This window comes from Perognathus longimembris, chromosome 11, assembly GCF_023159225.1.
Source record: "Perognathus longimembris pacificus isolate PPM17 chromosome 11, ASM2315922v1, whole genome shotgun sequence".
NCBI lineage: Eukaryota > Metazoa > Chordata > Mammalia > Rodentia > Heteromyidae > Perognathus > Perognathus longimembris.
In genome coordinates this window covers 37,481,564-37,503,307 of record NC_063171.1, presented here as the reverse complement: position 1 = coordinate 37,503,307, position 21,744 = coordinate 37,481,564, and the positions used below count along the sequence as shown (strand labels likewise).

The window sequence follows — 21,744 nt, the reverse complement described above, 5'->3', positions numbered from 1 at the left end:
TGCAACATGTAAATGCTTATAGTCAACAATACTGTATTATAAATTTAAACTTTTTGGAGATGGTTGATTTCTTGTTAAGTGTCTCACTACAAAGGAAACAAAATATCAAGGAACATAAAGAAACATTTGAAGGTGGTAGATCTTCCTTTACCTTTATTTTGGTGATAGTTATGTGGTTGTATGCCCATCTTCAAATTCATCAAATGTGAACACACAATGTGTTTCAGCTGTTGGGTATCAATTATCTCTCCCCTCAACTACTAAAGAGGTTAAGAAACAAGCACGTGACAATTAGAACAAGATTACGTCGAGATGGAAAGGGGAGATAGAGAAAGGCGAGATAGATGTGTTATAATCGATATCAATATCCTCCCCAGTGTGTCTTCAGTTAGTATCACAAGGACTCAGTGAATAGTCCCCTAGTAAAAGGTGACAAGGATTCAAGACTGATACCTATTTATCCCTGTTAGTCCTCAATCCCCAGTGCCAGGCAAGGCCTTTGACATGTAGTTTTTGAAATCTCCTGTCATACTTACTGAAAGCCTAGAAAAGAATAGTTTTCTCTTAGAGTCTGTCAAAACTAACCTCTGATATCATGAAGAACAATTGCATAAGTTAGTATAAATATTAAGCTTGTTCCCTTGACTCCTGGGGTTGGTGTTTCCTATTGTGAAAACAAAGACAATGTTACTTTTTATCATAAAAGACCAGATGTTGTGTTTAACATCATTTCTATTCATTCTACCCTGTCTTTGAGAAAGCAAAGAACTGGCTCATCTACTTTTTGTCTTATTCCAAGTGAGACTAACTTGGAATATTGTACCAGGCAGATTTAACCTCACACCTTACCAGACTTCAACACTACCTCTGTTCACGATGCTGAGAATCACTTGAATAGTTGCCTTTACTTTCTACCCATCCCATAAACTGTGCCTCCTCTTACTTTCTTATTAGTCCAGTCTTTTGTTCGGTGTTTTATTTTATTTTATGTCAACATATCTAATTGTGCAAAGGGGTTTCATTATGTTACAACAGATGTACAATGTACTTTGAGCTGATTCATTGCACCTGCATTACTCTTTATGCCTCTGTTTCCCTTACCCGTCTTTCAAACAGGGTGGCTTTCATTGTACTATTTTCATATATATATAATGTATATTTCACATATGTAATCTTCATCTTTTTATCTTTTCCTGCCTCAAATGTGGTTTCTCTCTAAAATCTCTTTTGTTACAAGTATGTCATACCATTACAATTTTTAGGACTAGAAACCACATTTGAGTTGCTACACACACACACACACACACACACACACATATGTGTATATATACATAAATATGTATATATATATACATATATATGAAGACTCTTCAAGAAACTAAAATTATAGCTATCATATTGTCTTGTCTTGACATTTTTGGATATAAATCCAGAAGAATGTAAATCACATAGAAGGAAATACCTGAACGGCAACACTCATCACAATAAGCCAAGATGTAGAACCACACTATTTATTTGCCCAACAATCAATTATTAGATGAAGTGTGGTACACATATGCAATGAGGTATTATTCAGTCACAGAGAAGAGTAAAACTAATTATTATGAAATTTCTGGAAAAATTGATATAACTGGAGATGGTAAATGAGACAAGCCAAACTCAGTAAGAAAGTATTCCTGCGTACTTCATACATTCTACTAACACCTACATGTGACACCTGTCATCACCTCTACATGACAGGAATTTCCTCCTAACTGATTTTTGACCTATCAATAAGTCACACCCTATGACTTCCTTTAGAACATTACCATTATGTTCTTCTGAAATATCTGTTTGCCGAGCACTCTTGCAAATACTTCTTCAATTCTTCTCCAAAAATTTAAGCATAATATTAAAAAACTAATTTGTAAATTGATTACGGTAACATAAGACCACGTTTTTATGAAGATTAAATAGGTTAATGTACCTGAAGCATTGGACCTGAACCTTAACACAAAAAAGTCATTAATGACTAGTAGTGTCATTAGTTGTTATTCATTTCTATTTTTTATGAATGAGCCAGTTGAAATTTAGAAAAGGAAAAGAGTAGAATTGGAGATGTGGGATTCAAGAAAATATTCCTGGTTTGTAGACAATTCTTTGACTACTTGGCTTTATGGATTTTTCTGTTCTCCTCCCTCATTCTCATATGGCCTATTTCATGTACTTTAAGAAGGTTTGTATAAGCATACCAGAGGATAAGCTTTATTTATATGCTGCTGGAATACTCTTCCAACATTCTACTCCTTATTCTGGTAATGCTCAACATTCTATTCCTCCCTTGGATCAAACGAGCTCATCTAGTTACTATATCTAGGCACAACCAAAAGTGAAAACCATATTCCCTTTCGGTGCTACCATTGGTATCTACAGCCCACTAATGTCAAATCACAGCTGTATTATACTATTACACTATGAAATTTGTGTACATGCATTGTTTTAAAAACTTAACTTGACCAAAGTACCTGTCCATGCCTATTGCATGAAGTATTATTTTTTGGTTCCTGATTCAGACACTTAGCCAGCTGTAAATTATAAATACCCTAAAAGGTTTTAAGTGAATAAGTATGCTACAGATTCTAACAGAATAACTAGTAAAGGGTGCAAAGTGGGACAGATTTAAAGCAGTAACAAGAGTAGGATTATGCATGTTTGCTCTAGGAAATGTATGTAAGGAAGGAAAGAAAAAAATGATAAGAAATGTAAACATGAAAAATTGCACAAAATTTAGAAGAGTTTTTGTATGTTTGCTTATTGCCTTTATGTTCTTTTCAATGAATGACACACAAAAGAAAGTGAAACATGATCTGGCCTCGGTGAATATAGTCCCAGATGAATATACTCTTTATATCTTTTCCTAAACTTTTTTTCAACTTGCTCCATTTTTTGGTTTATTTAACTCAAAAATTTACTAGATCTTATCCAGAAAACAGATTTTAGTGAAAATTGACTTCCTCAGTAATTTCGGACATTGTGTAGTTACAAAATAAAAGTATTGTACTAGAGCTAGGAAGAAAAACATGGCAGGAAGAGATTTTGCAGTTCTATTTGCAAACATAGATTCTTGGCTAGTCTTTGATATAGACCCACTAAATGAATATCAAGCATTTAATGTCCCTTTTCTCTATATTACACATCCCATTGACTTTGCAAGATTCTAGAAGTCACGTTCTTACTGATCAGAAACTACATGCCTCATCTTTTACAGGTCATTGAATGCATGACAACTGATCATACATTCTTCATCCCTCCCCAACCTGGCACATAAGAAAGTGAGAGTCACCCAGATAGCCTGTTTCTTGTATCTTATAGAGAGTTGAACTCAAGCCTGATTCACTGGCACAATGCTAAAAATTTGGCTGCATGAAAAATAAAATGTAGATATTTACCAATAGATATGAAATGTTTCCAAGAGTTTTGCTAAGGCTCATCATCATATTTAAATCTACCAGTTTCTTCACTTAAGGTTAGAGTGTAGAACAACGATAATTTTCTGAACAGCCTGTGTTTTCTTACCTTAGGAGCCACTGAAAATTCCTGAGTAGAGCTACAGTTTAATAGAAATTTCCTAATGTAGACACCACCCAGAAAGTCATACCTAAAACTTGCTGTTTAACCAGGAAAGGGAATAAAGCCTCTTGCAGTCCTGCATCTGAGACCAAGTGAAGCATGTAAACTATTAAAGTAGCTCCTACCAATTTTTGTCATCCTGTCTGCTGTGCCACAGAAGGGCAATTGTGGATTTGAGATTCTTAAAAGGGTAACAAACTTCTGTCTCAAAGGTTGGATATCTCTTACCCAAATAATACTCAATATTCCCAAATGATCCGTGGCAGGAGACACAATCTAAACAGCAGAGTGCCTAGAGACCTCATTGCAGAAGCATCATATTCCCAATCCTGAGAGAACCACTTGGAGTAGGAGTTGAGTAAGATGTTAGGGACAATCTATAGGATGCAAAGACTAATTTTCTATATTAAGGATGTCCTGCTACAAAGCCTGTAATGTTTTCTAGTCATTTCTCTAGTCTCAGAGGATGGGAGTTTGAAGCCTTATGGAGTGTTTCTTTATGTGTGAGAAATTAGAAGTAAAAGTCCCCAGGTAGAGTTTCAGCATGCGTGAATCTCTGCTGTCATGAACACCCAAGGAAAACTTTCCATTGCCCTAATGTTTGAAGTCAGTTTAAAATTTCTTGGCACAATAATGCCAAGGTAATCTACACATTTAATACAACACTTACCAAAATCCCAGTGAGATTTATCACAGAGTTAAAAGAAAAGAAAGCAATTTGTATGGGAATATTACAGGCTTCAAATAGTAAAGCAGTCTTGACAAAAAAAACTGTAGGTATAAAAAAACCAGACTTCAAATTATATTACAAAATGCCAAGAAAGGAAACAGCATGGTATTGCCACAAAATAGACCAAAAGACCTGTGAGACACACTAGAGAATCCAGAAATAAATTCACATGACTATAGCCAACAGATTTTTCATAAAGGGAGCCCAAAACATATGAGAAAGAAAAGTTAGCCTTTTCAACAAATGGTGCTAGAAGAAATGGATGCCTTCATGTAGAATCTGAAATTGGAACCCTGTCTCTCACCCTGTGCCAATATAAATTCAAAGTGGATCAAGGACTTTATGACCTGAATCTTTGGGACTTCTACATAACAGAAAAGGTTAAACATTAGAATTTATTAGTTTAAGGAATAACTTCTTGAATAAAACTCCAGTAGCTCAACAAATAGGAACAAGGTTTTATAAGTGTGATTACATTATGATACAAAGCTTCTGAGTAGCAAAGGAAGCACTCACTGGCTACAGAGTTAACCAGGAGAATGGGAAAGAATCTTTGCCAAGTATACATCTTTCAAAGGACTAAAAATGGGAATATACAAGGAGCTTTAACTTGTCTCCCCAAAGAATCAAGAGCTTAATTAGTAATGGACAAAAAAGCTCAACAGACACTTATCAGAAAAAGAAGCAGAAATGGCCAATAATGAAGAAATGTCCAACATTCCAATCATAAAATAAGTAACAACCAAAGCAACGCTGACATTCTATCTCACTCCAGTCTGAATGATTATCATCAAGAATATGAAAAACAATAAATTCTGGCAAGGTTGTCAATGGAAAGGAAACTCTAAAACATTGTTGGTAAAAATAGTGCAACTACTATGGAAGTCGGTATGGAGATTCCTCAAAAAATTAAAAATCCACGTCCCTTGTGATCTATTGAGAGCATTCATAAGAATGGTTTCTAGTAAAGAGATAAAACGGGTACCTGCACTCCCCATGTTCACTGAAGCACTATTCACAATGATCACATTATTGAAATAGCCCAGATGCTCTATGACAGATTAATAGATGTTTTAACTAAATAAATATTAGGAAGTTGAAACAAAATATCGTGTGTGTGTGTGTGTGTGTGTGTGTGTGTGTGTGTAGGCTAGTGGGCAGGTAACAGTTGAATGGAAAGACGAATGAGTGTTGAATGAATCTGTAATGTCTTGTGTAAACATGTGATAATGGAACTAGGAAATAATGAGATGGGTGGAGGAGTAACTAGATGGAGAAGGGGAGGGGATGGCAAAGGTGACTGATCAAGATGAATTATATACATAAATGGAGACATTAAGGGGATTTGTAAATACCCATGAAGATTATGTATCCCTTTCCACTGAGAAATGTTCTGACCCTAACAAACAAAAAATGGAGAATGTATTGTTCTTCCTCCCTTTTTTCCACTCTTCTCTTTTCTTCCCTCCCTTTCCTCTTTCCTTTTTTCACCTTCCTCTTTAAATGACAACATTTTTTTCTTCCCTTCCTGATTTAGTGAATGAAGGCTGTGGTCATCCCACCTTCCTATTCAGTAGTAATGAAAAGCACAGCAGCAGCTCTTTAAACTTCATCTGTAACTGAAGCTTTCTGCTGGAGAAAGCAGAGGCATTGACAGACCAGAAGCCTGGAAAATCCCACAAAATGGAGCTCTCCTGCCCTTAGGTCATCTGCTCTGCTTTGAACAATAATTTACCAAATCTAGTTCCTCCATCTAGTACCTTATCAACCTCCGCAGCATTCTCATACAAAATCTTTGACTTTAGACATGTCCTACATCATTATTTTTTAAAATTTCATTATTCCCCTCTTGAAAATTTGAAAGGCATAGGCCAACTGTCAGTTTCCATCTATTGTGGATAGTAAGCACAGCACTGTCAATGAGTAATAGTCTTTGCTGAATAGACTTTGGAGCACAGGTGTGAAACTGTTCATATACAACCTTCAGAAGACAAACAAAAAGACTTCCTGGTCTGAGAGTCCAACCCAGTGTAAGAGCACATAATGTGCCAGGTTCTGGGTTTGATTTATGAAAAGAAAAAAAGGACAAGGAGAAGATGAAGGAGAAGGAAGAGAAATGAAAGAAGAGGAGGAAAAAGAAGAGGAGGAGGAAGAACAGTTGTTCTCATGGATTCTGAAACATACAGATTTTTATTTTCAACTAGTTCTAAAAAGATAAATCTGTGCTGCTCACAACGAAATTAACTGACAGTAAATAGAGCTCAGTAAACTGACAATCATTTTTGAAAATTCACACGTGCAACAATAACCTTAACTGATCTATAAATGGCATTATAAAGCTGCACAAATTGGAAACTCTAAGAATGAGACTGAAATGGAAGTACAGAAGCCTCATTACAGGATGCTTCCTGTATTACAACTGTTTTTAAGTCAGGGAAGCAGGCAGAAAAGAAAAATAATTGAAATGAAATTTGTATTTCCTGAGAGCCCTGGACTTTACAGAACCCTTCATAATTGTCGCAAAGTCAGAACATACACGGAAATTGGAAAATCATTAGTAGCAAAAGATCCAGGAAAAGGTACATGAACTGAAAGAAAAAAAAAGCATCTTAACATGAACAGTTCTTGAAAGAGACTCACTGAGAGCCCTGAGACCAAGGTTCATCTGGGGCTGGGGTCAGGAGATGGGTGCACATATATAGTTTCTCCCTTTTTCCTTTTGCTCTTTCTGCAAAGCAGCTTCTGTTAATCTACACATGGAGAGACCTTGCCTCTGCTGGGTCAGGTCACAGGATCAGCTGTTTTGGGGTGCACCAGAGTGGAGGGAAGGGAGAAGGAGAAGACCCTTCCTTGTACTAGAATATGTACTTCTTTCTACCTCCTGTGATATGAAGATGTGAAATACTGTTTTAACTCTGATTAAAGCTGAAGGGATCCAATAAACTACTGAAGCAATGGATGGCTTAGGAGTTTCCTCTTAAATTCCCAAATGAAGCTTCAACTTTCTGCTCATTAATCATCAGTATTGTGAAAGTTAAATTTAAAGCATTTATGTTTGTAGCACTCTTTCAGAGAGCTTAAGTGTCACCCACAAAAGGCCTTCTGCTTTTACTTTGAGTCTTCTGACCTCTATGTCCTTTCATCCTGGGGTGAACTTTATTTTAAAAATTCACCTTTTAGTAGCGCAATAGAAATGTATATATGATCACAAGCTATCCTAAGTGAAACGAACTACAAGATTTGGAAAAAAGTGGTTTATCTTTGATGTCGTTATTTCCAATGTACCCTATGAAATTATGCCTTTTTCTTTTGTCTTTCTTCCCCAAGCTTTTACCCCTGCTGTCACTGTACCTGACTTTGGTACACTGAGTACTGTATGTACATTATTGGAACTAGGGAAGGGGAACACCAAACTAGAGAGGCAATGGATAAAAGGCGAACCAATGCCATCAGCAATACTTAGAAGACAAAATGCTGAAAACCAACTGTACAACTCGGGGGAGGGTGGGGAGGGAACGGGGAAGGGGTGAAGGTGGGGGAAAAATGAAGGAACAGGTAACAAGTTTGATAAAAAATGTACTCACTGCCTTACATATGAAACTGTAACCCCTTGGTACGTTACTTTGACAATAAAAGAACAAGAAAAAGATAAGTTCACCTTTTAAGTATTTTCTACTTCTTAGTCATTTTTCTTATTTGTGCATCTCACAACTGGGTACAGTTCAACTTCTCATTCTCTGTACCTAATGTTGTTTTCTAGCTTTTCAGATACATTTCTGTGTCATTTAGGGAAGATTTGTACACTCCTCCAATAGTTTGGTGATTTCCTGGCTATGATTCAATTTCAGGGTATGCAAAAACAAGAATGCAAGAAAACCTACAGCACATGGAACAGAGACATATTTTACTTTTTAATTGTTATTGTAAAGCTGAAGTCCAGAGGGGTTACATTTATACATATCAGGTGTTGAGTACATTTCTTTTTGAACAGTATCACCTCTTTGTTTTCTCTCAGGCTTTTCCCTCCCGGTCCCCCTCCCCCACAAGCTGTATAGTTCATTTTCAACATAGTGTCTAGTGAGTATCACTACTAAATTAGTTTACCCTTTGTCCCACCATTACTGGGGCAGAGGCTTATATATTTCCTCACTTAATAGTAGTGGTTGCATACTTTACTCTGATACCCTCTACAACAATAAAGAGTTTTTTCCCTGGGTTATGTTCAAAACCATTTGTTGTTACCAGGCAGTGCTATGTAATTCCTACAGTCCTAGTAAACAGGAGGCTGAGATCTGAAGGATCATAGCTCGAAGCCATTGCAGGCCACAAAACACAGGAAGTTACCCTTAATTAATCAGCAAAAAGCTGAAAGTGGTGGCATGGTTCAAATGATAGAGCACTGGGAGTAAGCACCAAAGCAGAAAAAAAAAAATGGAAAAGCTATGACTTTAAACCCCAGTAGAGGCATAATGATGTTTGTAGAATTTTACTTTAGTTAACATCCTCTTGCATTTTTAAAAATTACCAAATGTATTCTCAGGCTATATATAGCTTTGTGCCAGTGCATTTGAGTAGAATTGGGCATGAGTAGCAGAGTAGCAGGAACAAGCACATCTTTCCATTGCCTTCTCCTGTCCATTTTCTTACCATTCTAGAGCAACATCCAGAGAAGAGCTACTACAAAAGGAGCCTTCTTGTTTTTTTCATTCAATTCAACTAGGTTGTCTTTCATGATCTCATAATTAAAGGCATCATAGAAGCATCTATCTATCTATCTATCTATCTACCCTTACCTATCTAGAAATTCCTGAGCAAGCAATCCTGTTTAAGGTGAGAGGATTTTTAGCCCCAGGGCTCGGCGCACAGCATCTTTGACCTCCTTATTCCTCAGGCTGTAGACAACAGGGTTCAGCAGGGGGGTGATGACAGTGTAGGTCACATAGATAAGTCTATCCTGCCCCAAAAAATTCTGTGACTTAGGCTTGAGGTAAATGATAGACGTACAACCATAGTGGATGATGACCACGGTGAGGTGGGAGGCACAGGTGGCAAAGGCCTTCTTTCTCCCCTCAGCTGAAGCAATCTTAAGGATGGTGGAGATGATCAGGACATAGGAGATGAAGATCAGGCACATGGGCAGAACAAGAACAAAGACACTGACAACGAAGTTGATAATCTCATTGACAGTGGTGTCTGTGCAGGACAGCTTCAGCAGGGGTCTCACATCACAGAAGAAGTGGGGGATGACAAACTTATTACAGAAGGGCAGGCCAAACACAGAAGTTACCTGGACAATGGCCATACTCAGGCCAATTCCTAGTGACCCAGTTGCCAAGTAGACACAGGCTGCCTTACCCATGATGACTGAGTATCTTAGGGGGTTGCAGATGGCCACATAGCGATCATAACCCATAACTACCAGCAGGAAGCAGTTGTTGATGCCAAATGTTAGATAAAAGAAGAGCTGTGCAGCACAACCCTGGAAAGAAATAGTCTGTTGAGGGCTGAGGAGACCCAAAAGCATCCGTGGAATGATGGTCACAGTGTAGCAGGTCTCAGAGATGGAGAAAATGCTCAGAAAGAAGTACATGGGAGTGTGCAGGTGACGGTCCAGGCGAATAATGGTTATAATAATCACGTTGCCAGACAAAGTCACTAGGTACAATGTCAGGAAAACCATAAAGAGTGCAAGCCTGTGCTGCCACTGAAAGCTGGAGAAACCTTCAAAGAGGAACTCAGTCACGAAAGTGGTGTTGGGCTTTGACATTAAGGCAGGTGTAGGTTTGGAGGAGCTTGGACAAAAAGGATAGGTGTATCGTGTTAACCACCAAACACAGTAGGGTGGACTGTAAGGAGTGTGTCCATCCTGCACAAGGTTCCAGAAGCTAAGCTCTCCATGATCAGCTGTTGACCAATGCTTCACTCTTCCCTTTTTCCCAGTGTTTTCTTGGGTACTGTAGAAAGATTACTTTGGGATGCCTAGGTTTGAGGGCAGATGAGAGAAGAAGCAGGAAGAAAGGGGGGAAGTTTGTAGAGAGAGAAATTCTACCAAGTTTGCTTATATAGAAATAAACAACAAGTACTACATTATATTATAGTCCTCTGTTTAATTTTTAAGTTATTTTTACTCATGGTGCTCAAATAATTTAAACATTTGCTATCTTGTGACAACATTTAAAAAAATAATCTAACATCCAGCCTAACTATTGAGCGATATCTCCCAGTGGTTATGACTTACATTAACCCAATGATTAGTGATTTTGAGCATCCTATTATAGAACTGAATTGAAGTCAGAACCTTACATCTAAACACTGAGATTTAATGTATCGCCATGCATTATAGAGAGCTTATGAAAACAACCTGGATGTCTACAGACCAACAAATAAAGAAAATGCAGTGTAAACAGAGAATAGAATGATATACTATTTTAAAGAAAGCAATTCCTCCATCTATAACAGCACAGATATGCCTAGAGGACATTAGTCTACATGAAATACCTTAGTAACAGAAGAACAAATGCTGCATGATTTCACTTACATGAGGTATCTAAAAGACTCAGATAAGTACAAAACAAGTAAGTGGCATTTACCAGGTCAAGAACAAAAGAAACAGGGGATTTTAATTTAAGTACTGTAAGTTTTAGTTTTTCAACATGAATTAGTTTTTCAGCATTCCTGTGCAGCACACATTCAGAGTCAATAACATTGCATTATACATTTAAATTTTTATGAAGAGGGTTGATTTGATGTTAAGTGTCTTATAACAAAAGGAAACAAATGCCAAGGAATATAAGGAACTTTTGAAGATAGTAGATGTCTTTACCTGGATTTTAATGTAGTGATCTGAGTGTATGCTTATATTCAATCTCATCAACTGTATACAAAAAGTGTATTCAGTTCACTAAAATAGCAATTATACTTCAATAGAACTGTGCAAGAGATAAACAACTTTGCAAATGGAGAGATGGGCTTAGCTGAGATATTTAGTGTGCCCAACTCCTCAGATTTCCGTCAACATACCTTGAATTAGTACCCCAAGAACACAATTACCTGTGATGTAGTAAAAGATAAAAGGTGTCTGAAATGATACACTTTCTACCTTGTCAGCACTGTGCAGTCCTTGCAATTTTAGGACTTATCATGCTCTGTCATCCTGAAAGACTAGAAAAGGGAGAACTTCCCCTGTCCAGTCTTCTCATAGATCTTGTCAGAACTACCCTCTAACATCATGAAAAATAATTGCATAAGGAAGCATAGGCTTGTCTCTTTGACTCCTGCCACAGAAAAGAAAGAATTAGGAGCCAGATGATGTTGATTCAAGTAGGCTGTGGTCTCCCCTACTGTGGCAGCAAAAAGAAAATTAATTTCATCAGAAAAGATCAGATGTGCTGTTTTATTTAATTTTTTTTCCATTCTGCATCAGTTTAGCGAGAGTATGGAGTTGGCTTGTCTACTGTTTGTCTTACTCCAAGTGAACTCACCTTGGGAGACTACCAGGCAGATTTAACCTTGCACCTTGCCTGGTTTCACCATCACCTCCCTCCGTAGCATTGAGGATCCACTGAATTGCTTCCTTTCCCCTTCAATCACCCAAAGGCAGTGTCAGCTGAATACTTGCTTCTGTCCTATTTTTTTTTTCTGTATTTCATTTTAGTTTTTTTTTTAAAAAAGTATTAGCATGAATAGTTTTACAAGAAAGCCTCATTGTGATATATGCTATGTAAATGATGTACTTTGATGAAATTCACAGCATCTCTGTCACTCTCCCTTAACTACCCCCCCGCCTTCTTTTAATCAGGTGCCTTTTGCGCTGTTCTCATACATATATAATGTACCTCTATAATATGCACCCTCTTAGCATCCTCTCTTTTCCCTTACCCCCACTGAGAGGATTATCTCCAAAATAATATCCCCTTTCTAGTCATGTCATACTGTGACTGGTTTTTAGATCCAGATCATACACATGAGCCACCATCAAAATCAGTGAAGTGGTTCCCCACGAAACTAAAGATAAAACTTCCATATGATTGTGTTATACCACACTTGCATCAATATAAAAGAATGTAATAACATACAAAAGAGATACAGCCATGATAATAGCAGTAATATTCACCATAGCTAAAACATGGAATCAAGACATTGACTGACAGTCAATAACTGGATAAAGAATACACAGTACATATGTATGAGATGTTATTCTACCATAGAGAAAAAAGAATTTATCGTGCCATATGTAGGAAAATGGATAGAAGAAGAGATCATGATGGTAGGTTGGATAATGCAAGCTCAGAAAGAAGACTCCTGTTTTCTTTATACAGTCTACTAACACCCAAATTTTATACCAATTATCACACCTATGTCACTGGAATTGACTCTTAATCCATTTCCTTCATTTCAGCTAGCCAGATCCTATGTTTTCTTTTTGGAAGTTGACATTGTATCCTTCTGAACTATCTTCTCACTGGACATGCCTGCAAAAATTCCTTCAATAGTCAAATTCATTTGTAAATTGATTGTAGTAATGTAAGGCTAAGTCTTCATAAAGATTAAATGTGGTAATGCATTTGAAGAATTTGACCTGAATTCAACACATGGGAAGCCACTAATTAAAAGAGTTCTCTTAGGTGTTAATACTTTTTATTTTTAAAGACTACTTTAAATTTGTAAAAGGAGGACAGGAAGATTGGAGATTGTGGATTCAAAAAAACAATTATTTGAACACCAAAAATTTGACTTTACAGATGTTGCCATTATCAGGTCATGTTCTCATGTGGCCATATGGCCTTTTTCATGCTTTTAAGAAGGTTTGTGCATGTGCATCAATCGGATTTATGCGCTGCTGCAATGCTATCTGACAATAGGTTTAGATTACATAGGATATATTTTAATTTTGCTTCTAATCCCTCTTCTGATAATGCTCAACAGTTTGTTTCTCCCTTGGAGCAGAAGAGCTCATCCAATTACTATACCTAGGAACCATCTGAAGTGATATTTAGATTTCTTGCTGTGTTAAAGTTTATAGCTGGAGCCTACGAATGCCAAATCACAGTCTCATTATACTTGGGTACACTGAAATTCATGTACAATGTTTTTTAAAGTTTAATTCCACTTTATTGACCAGAATGTCTATTCATGTATTTGCAGTACATCTTGTGTTTCCTCAATCAGATCATTAGTCAGTTGTAAATTTGAAATACTTTAAAAATTCTTTGCTTGTATTAGTATGTGGGAGACACAAACAGAATTACCAGCAAAGATTACAAAATGGAGTGGCACATTTAAGGCAACAGCAAGAGTAGGGTTATTCACTTAGGTTCTAGGAAATGTGGGTACGAAGAAAAGAATGTGAGAAAAACACAAAGAATGGAAAAAATGCCAAAAAAATCAGGTAATGTCTTTGAATTTGGTGTTTTTATTGCCTTCATGTTCTTTCAAGTAAATAAATCACACACATACACACACACACAGTCAAATAAGATTCAGCTTTGCCCCAATCCTAGATGAATATACTCTTCACATCTTTTCTTAGGAACATAATTTGCCATGTTGTGTCCTAAGAAAATTTTTAACCCATCTTATACATGTTGCTTAAATTTTGTTTTACCCCCAAATTTGCTTGATTTTAAGCAGAAAAAAAGTATTTTCTGCAGCATTTTAATTGTTCTAATGCTAGAAAGAGAAAAGTGACAGAGACACATTCATGAAACTTCCTTCCTTGACCCGTCTTTGGTACAGACCCAATTAAATATCTTTCAGGTGCCTCATGTGCCTCTTCCCTATGTTACACAATGCATTCACCTACCTTGGCAGATTCTTGAAATCATATCCTTTTCTATGAGAGACTGCTTCTTCTACAGACACTCACTAGCTATGAGATAATCCACTGTATGTTCTCACAGGTACTCTTCATCCTGGCATATAAAGATGTGACATTCACTGTTTCTTTCATCTTATAGTAAGTTGAACTCAAGCCTGAGTCGTCTGCACCATGGTAGAAATTTGACTGTCTGAAAAAAATATTATAGACGTTTACCAATAGTTACAGAATTTTCCCAAAGCTTTTGCTAGACCTGTCATAAAATGATTTAAAATCCACCAGTAATTTAATTTTAGGTCACATTGGAAAATAATGCTATTTCACAGAATAGTCGATGAGGTTTTTCATTTCAAGGTCAGAATGATAATTTAGTAGGTATCCTTTCCTTGTTGGAAAATCTAAACACCATTCAGAAAACCATTTGTATAACTTACCCTTTAGACAGGAAGGAGCAGTCTAACCTGACTCTTTAGACTGTCTATCTCAATCTTTCTCCATCTGAGACCAAAGTGAAGGTCAGAAAATGTCACAGTAACTTCCTTCAGATTTTTATTATTAACCTGCTGAAAGAATCTTTCAGAACAACAACTGTAGTTTGGGAATTCTTAATGAGGTACCAAACTTCTGTCCCAAATGTTGGGATCTCTTCCTCAGATAGTATTCATTTCTCTCAAATGATCAGTCACAGAAGGCATAATCCAAACTGCTGAGTACCTAGAGACCTCATTACTGAGAGAGCTCACTCTAAATCCTGAGAGTAACACATGGGAAGAGATGACTAAGCCATGAGGAACACTCTCTAGAGTGCAAAGGCTAATTTTCATTGTTACAGTTGACTGTGGTCATGATAAGGATCCATCATATTTTCCGTCCAGTTCTCCAATGTCCAGGGAGGGAGGTTAAGCTCTTATGGAATGTGTCTTCACGTATGAGAAATAGAAGCTAAAATTGCTAAGGAGAATTGGAGCCTTAGGGATCCTTGCTACCAAGAACACCAACAATGACCTTCAAAAGCTCTAGTTTATTCAGACTAAAGTCTCTTGAAGTCACATTGAAGTGTTTCAGTGTAGTCTTCTTTTCCTGAATTCCACTGTATATGTGTTTATAGTCTTATATTGGTATTTGATAGTTTATAGTCTTAAATTGATATTTCTCATCCCTGTTCCGATCCTCTCACTGCTACACTTACAATAGAGCCTTTAACTCAGTCTTGCCCCAGATCTTTTCCTTGCCAGCTCACCCTCCACATAACAATGCTGTGTATTGGAGTAGTGGTTTGCCTAGGACTTAATCCATATTTGCTGCTAACTTAGTAAGTGTTTAGATGGACAGTTTCTTCTCTGAGACTCTTTTTTATCCCTTTGTAAGTAATGATATGATCATTTCATGGTGGTAAGTATGGTGGCAAACAGGGACATCACAGTCCATAAGATCATGGGCTCACCACCTTTTCTTGTCTGGCCTGCAAGCTCAACAGTAGGTTTTGCATTCTCAAATGACTGAAAACAAGTTTTAAAAAAAATAATATTTTATGGCAGGTGAAAATGACATGAAACTCAACTTTTAATACACCATAAAAAGTTTTGAACCACAAGCACACTGCATTCACTTATGCATTGTCAACGGTTATTTTTATGCTGCTGTGGCAGAATGTAATAGGTACAGTGGAGACTATGTACCCTTTACACTAAATTACATGTTTTCTGGCTCTTTTCAGGGAATATTTGAAATTGCTTGATATAATGTTCAGGATGTAAGACATACATACCAGAGACACCAGGAGAAAAGAGCAAAGGAATAAAGATTAAGAGGGGAAAATGTTAAATACAAACAGATCCATATAAAGACTGTATTGAATTAATAAGATAAAAATCCAAGGTAGTTGTTATTGTGGCAGATTCTTCCTAGGGTCATCCACAATGAATCACAGCCATATCTAAGTGTGACTAGAACCAACTTATCTCTATCCAACATATAGAAAAGAGTATGAGATATGACCCCCTCAGTGTTACTCGGTACAAATCCTTCCTAGTGATTGATCCTAAGACAAACTCTTATCAGATATAGTCAAGGAAGAGTTAATTCCTTGGAGTCTTTGAAGAAGTCAGAAGCCATGTTTAAGATGACCCGTGAGAGGGCTCTGTGCAAGATACTTGGGTATCCTCTAAAAGCTGAAAGCGGTTGCAGCTGACATCCAGAAAGAGAAGAAAATAAATTCAGTCTTACAGCCAGAAGGAACTAAATTTTGCTAACTACATTACGCTGGAAGTGAATGGAAATCTGTAGGAGGAAATATGGCTCCGCTGACACTTTTGATTGCAAGTTTGTAAGAACCTAAGCAAAGGACCCCACCATACCCCAGATAACTGACCAAGGAATTTGAGACATAATATGTGTGTTGGGTTAAGTTACAAAGTTTGCAGCACTTGTATGCAACAATTGAAAATTAATCATAATTGTGTTAAAAATAAAACAGATCTAGGTCTTGGTGGCCTATAATTTCAGCTACTAGGGAGGCAGAGACAGGAGGATAGTAAGTTCAAGGCCAGCCTGGAGCAAAGTTAGTAGGACTCAACTTCACAGAGAAATACAAAAGACACAAAGTGTGGAGGTGGGGCTCCAAAAGGAGAACATTTACTTAGCATATGTGAAGTCCTGGACTGAACTGGAAGACTGAAAAGGAAAAAGGTGGTTAAATTGTGGATTATAGCAGAAAACTGAATGGATGTTCCCCATTCACTCCCAAATGAGTTTGCCACCTGGAGTTAGCAAGTCTGCAGGCCTCCATTCAATTTCCAATACCACTGTTTGGTATGGCAAACTCCAAGCCACTCCTATTGAAAGTTCCATGTACTGTGGGGATGAAGAAAATTATAAGAACTCCTCTAGACAAAGAGGATGCATTCTCTTGCTAGTTTAACCTGAAGCTCTCGCTAATTTTATAAATGTTTTTAGCTTTTGACTTGACTTTTGTCAAGTTTTAGCTTTCTGCAATAGTAGATTCTAACTACTAAATTCAATTTTATACTTTTTTTTTTTGCACAAATAAATAGTTGCCTTCTTTTCATCACCTTTCCTGGTATTTTGTTGCCTCCCATTGCCCATAATCCTTAACCAGTACCAATTCCATGTGATGTCTAATTCATAGCATTAGGATGCTGGAAAATGAATGTAGAGTTTGATTTTGAATTTGTTAGACAGGGGAGGAAGAAATATAATGTTCATATAGGCAATATGTATTGACTTGTAGATTTAATCAGAGATTCTAGGTTTGATGTGTGTACTCAAGGAGACTGAAGTTGTTCTTATTGTTTGCTCCATTAGTTAACTGAAAGTGCATTCAACAGTGGAAGACTTAAAAGCCAAGTAACACTATGCACCTTTCAGATGTAACCTGAATATAAGCTTAACAAAAGGTGCTACATTAGTAATCAGAATGGTTTGCTTGTAGAACTCATTGGTGCTATTTAATGGTATGTCTAAAACTAGAATAAATGGCAAATGATTCTTTATAATAGTGATGTTTAAGAAATCTCTATGAGTGGTAAACATAATCCTGACATGAGTCGTCATAAGAGAGAATTGGAGCCTCTCAGCCAATTCTCATTGAGCCGGTTCATATTCCTAGACTATACTGAATGACCCTATCTGCTTCAGGAAGCCCCTTACGATACCAATGCAAACATATTATCAATTTTCTGTGTAGCTTTCCCTAAAGCTACACTGACTGATTTTAAAGGACATACTGTTTGGGAAGAGTCCTGAGCATTGCCTCTGATCTGACACTTATCCCTAAATACTAAAAACAGTTCAATATGCAGGCTTGTGAAAGTGACTTGAAAAAAAATAGAATTTGGAGCCTGGATGTTCATGGCTCATGCCTGTAATTGGCCTAATTTCTCAGAAGACTGAAACCAGCCTGGAAGACAAATCCAAGAGAGACTCTCATTTTCAATTAACCAGAAAAAAAGAAAAAGAAAAACTAGATGTAACTCCAGTGACAGAGTGCCTGCCTTCAGTGAAAAAGCCAGGCAGGAGCTTGAGGCCCTGAGTTCAAGACCTAGTACACACACACACACACACACACACACACACACACACACACACGAATTTGGGACTGTATCTTACACTGGGCCAGTGATTCCTTGATTTATTTTCCCATTTACAAATGTATTATTTGAGAAATGACACATGGCATTGTACTGCATATCTACTACTTCATCCCAGTTCTTGAGTCACCTGTGTTATTGTTGGTTATAAGAAAGACTAAAAGCAAAAGAAACATTTGAGGTTAGTTCAGGATACAGTGGAAGCAGCTCTACCTCTAAAAGACTTACAACATAGTGGACCCAACATACACAAATGAAGTTCATTCTTAGAGTGATCACTATTGACATGTTTCCAGGGTCTGTCACACAAGGGATTGGCCACTCATTCATTCATGATCTCCACTCCATCCAGTCCAGAGAGAGAGAGAGAGAGAGAGAGAGAGAGAGAGAGAGAGAGAGAGAGAGAGAGAGAGAGAGGAGAGAGAGGCAGAGACAGAGACAGAGACAGAGACAGAGAGACAGAGAGAGACAGAGAGAGACAGAGGCTACCATGATTCTCCATTATGATGAATGAAGTCATTATTCTCTCAAGCTACAGAAGGGAGATCAGAGTGCAGAATCTTTAACTTTCTACAGAAACCACATTTTATCACTCTAGATAAACATTTTCTGAGAATTGACTCCTGAGTCACTGCTGGGCTTGGTAAAGGAAAGTCTTCTGACCATGCAACTTCTGATGCTTATCATGAGTTGGTTTTGTGGGCTCCAACAAGCCACAGTCATCTCCAGCTCTGGTTCTGACTCCATTAGCTTTCCAGCAAGAACAGCAGTAGCCCCAGTTGACTTTTCTGCATTCCCAACTTGCTCTGCTCCAATTTATTTTTTCACATTACATCTAGACCTTTCGAAATGCACATTTCATAGACCTATTCACTTCCTTAAAAGCTTTGCTGGCTCTACATCAGCCTGACAACAAATGTAATGCTGTACAAAGCCCGACATTCCTCATACTCCCCTCACCTCCCAACATTATCTCTCCCACAGGATCTCTGCTCACAATTTGGCTTTCATTCATTTCTTAGAATGAATTATTATCATTAATTCAAATCCTTTAATCATGTTTCCTTTTCCTGAACTTAAATTTTCTCCCCTAACGTCACTTTGTTGACTCATACTTAACATTTCTTAAACATCACAACTCAAAGATCATTACTAAAAAAAATGTAAAGACTTCTTCCATAAGCACATATTCCTTCTGTTATACATTCTTATACCACCCTGTATTTTTTTTGTTGTAGTTTTTGTTGTTGTTTGAAATATGCCAAATAGAGCAGAAACTGCAGCAGAACGACAACTAACCAAGGAGATAATAAGAGATAAAATCCAGCCTACAGACTATAGAACTTGAGGCCCTGAGTTCAAGCTCTAGTACCACCCCCTCTACACACACCCCAGCCACACATACAAAAATTTGTGTGTGCATGAATCTTGGTGTACAGCTCCATCTGATTATAGGAGGAGAAGATGTTTTTCTAATGATATAAATAAATAGTTTCCTAAGTGGTTTACACATGGCCTGAATCTACTTAGAAGAGACTCCTTTTTAAAATTTGCACAAATGTACTAAAGGATTAGCTACATCTCCGTATGCCTCCTTCCTTGGTGTTCTATGAGAACAAACATAGTGACTTATTTTGTTTTGCTTGTGTGTGAAATCCCCAGCATACTTCCTGGCACAAAAGTAGATGTTCAATAACACTTGTTTGTTCAATAAATAAAGGAATGATACCCAGACATAGAACAAAATGCAGATACTTTATCTGGCATGTTTCTTCTGGTTTTCCTTATTTGTTAACAACAACATTTCTGTTTCTAAAATGCAAGCTGCTCCTGTGAGTCAGTATCCAAAGCCAAAGAGAGTTGTTCTACCAATTGCCCAAACTTTTAATATGCTCCTGGGACAGAGACTCCTACTCTCTGGTGTCCCCTGTAGGGAGAAATGTTTCTGAAGGGCAAATCCTCAGAGTGCTGGAGCAAATGGATCTGCTTGTCTTTTAGAAGTAGTATCCTTGGATTTAGGATTAACAGAAATTTCAGCTCAACAAGCTTTTACCAGGCCAGAGGAGTCTACAATTGTTGTGAATTAGTCACAATATGTGAACTTTTTTCCATGCTCAGGAAATTCTGATAATGTAGGCTTGGAATTTTCAGTATCTCTTATCCAACCCTCTTAGAGAGAGCTCCATCTCTCTTCAAGTTCAGGTATACTAGCTTTGGAGACAATATCTCTTATTTCCTTTACCAAGTATGAAACAAGTGATTGCTGGTAGAAAAAAGGAAGGAGAGTGTAGTTAATATTAAGCTTTTTGATGTCTTCCTTTTCCCATTCTGTTTTTCTGATGATTGTCTTGACAGAATGTCATACTTCCCCTACATCTTCTAATTGAGACTTGGTGTCTATATAGTGAAAGATAATAGTATCAAAAGTTGCATTTTTAAATAGTAGAAAAATCTGATAGAGATCATGGAGAAGACAGTAAATAAAACAACTATGTAGTCTACTACCCACTATAAAAGTAATAAACATTGATTATATTTTAGAACTCTATTTTCTACCACTGGTGGGCTTGTTGGTTCATGTGCCAACACCAATGTCTTAACTATTGTAACTTTATCATTAGTAATGATATTTGAAAAACAAACCCTCTCCTTTTGCTTTTGCTCTTTAAAAATGTTTTGAGGGCTGGGAATATGGCCTAGTGGCAAAAGTGCTCGCCTCGTAAAAATGTTTTGAACCAGGAGCTGGTGGCTTATGTTTATAATCTTAGCTACTTGTGAGGCTGAGATCTGAAGAATCATGGCTTGAGGCCAGCTGGAACAGAATAACCAGCAAAACGCAGAGCTGGAGGAATAATAGGCTAAGTGGTAGCATATCATTTTAGCAAAACATATGCTCTTGAGATCAAATACTTATACCACAAAATAAATAAATTATACACAAATAAATACATAAATAATTTTGGAACTTTGAATTTTCTTATAAATTTTATTATTAGTTATGAATCCAACAAACAAATAATCACAGGCAACTTATTTGAGATTCTGAACTGAATTTGATTGAGTCCATAAGTCAATTATGGATTAGTTGAAACCTTTAATTATTTTATAATTAATAACCACAATCATTTATTCCATCTTCCCTAGAGCTGTTAAACTTTTGTAATTTTCTCTATAAATATGTTAATTCATGGACACTATTTTTTAACTATTATAAATGGTACTTTCCTTACTTTTTAACTTATGGCTAGTTTGTTCAGAAACAAAAATAAACTCAAAAGGTACGTGTGTGTGTGTGTGTGAGAGTGCCCGCGCTCACCCACGCACGTGCATGCGTGTGCATGTTGTATCAGAATGCTTGCAAATTTTCTTAATAATTCTGATAACCCATAAGTAGTTTCTTGTTTGTTTGGTTTTGTTTTTGTTGCCAGTCCTGGGGCTTGAACTCAGGGCCTGGCTTCTTTTTGCTCAAGGCTAGCACT

The 21,744-nt window shown here is 37.1% G+C and overlaps 1 protein-coding gene across 1 annotated transcript; it reads right to left on the bottom strand.

Moving 5' to 3' along the window:
* Positions 1-9,164: 9,164 nt before the first annotated feature.
* Positions 9,165-10,106, bottom strand: LOC125360161 (olfactory receptor 10J3-like). The gene has a single exon (XM_048358195.1). It carries the CDS (start codon positions 10,104-10,106, stop codon positions 9,165-9,167), a length of 942 nt encoding a protein of 313 aa, XP_048214152.1.
* Between the last annotated feature and the right edge of the window lie 11,638 nt (positions 10,107-21,744).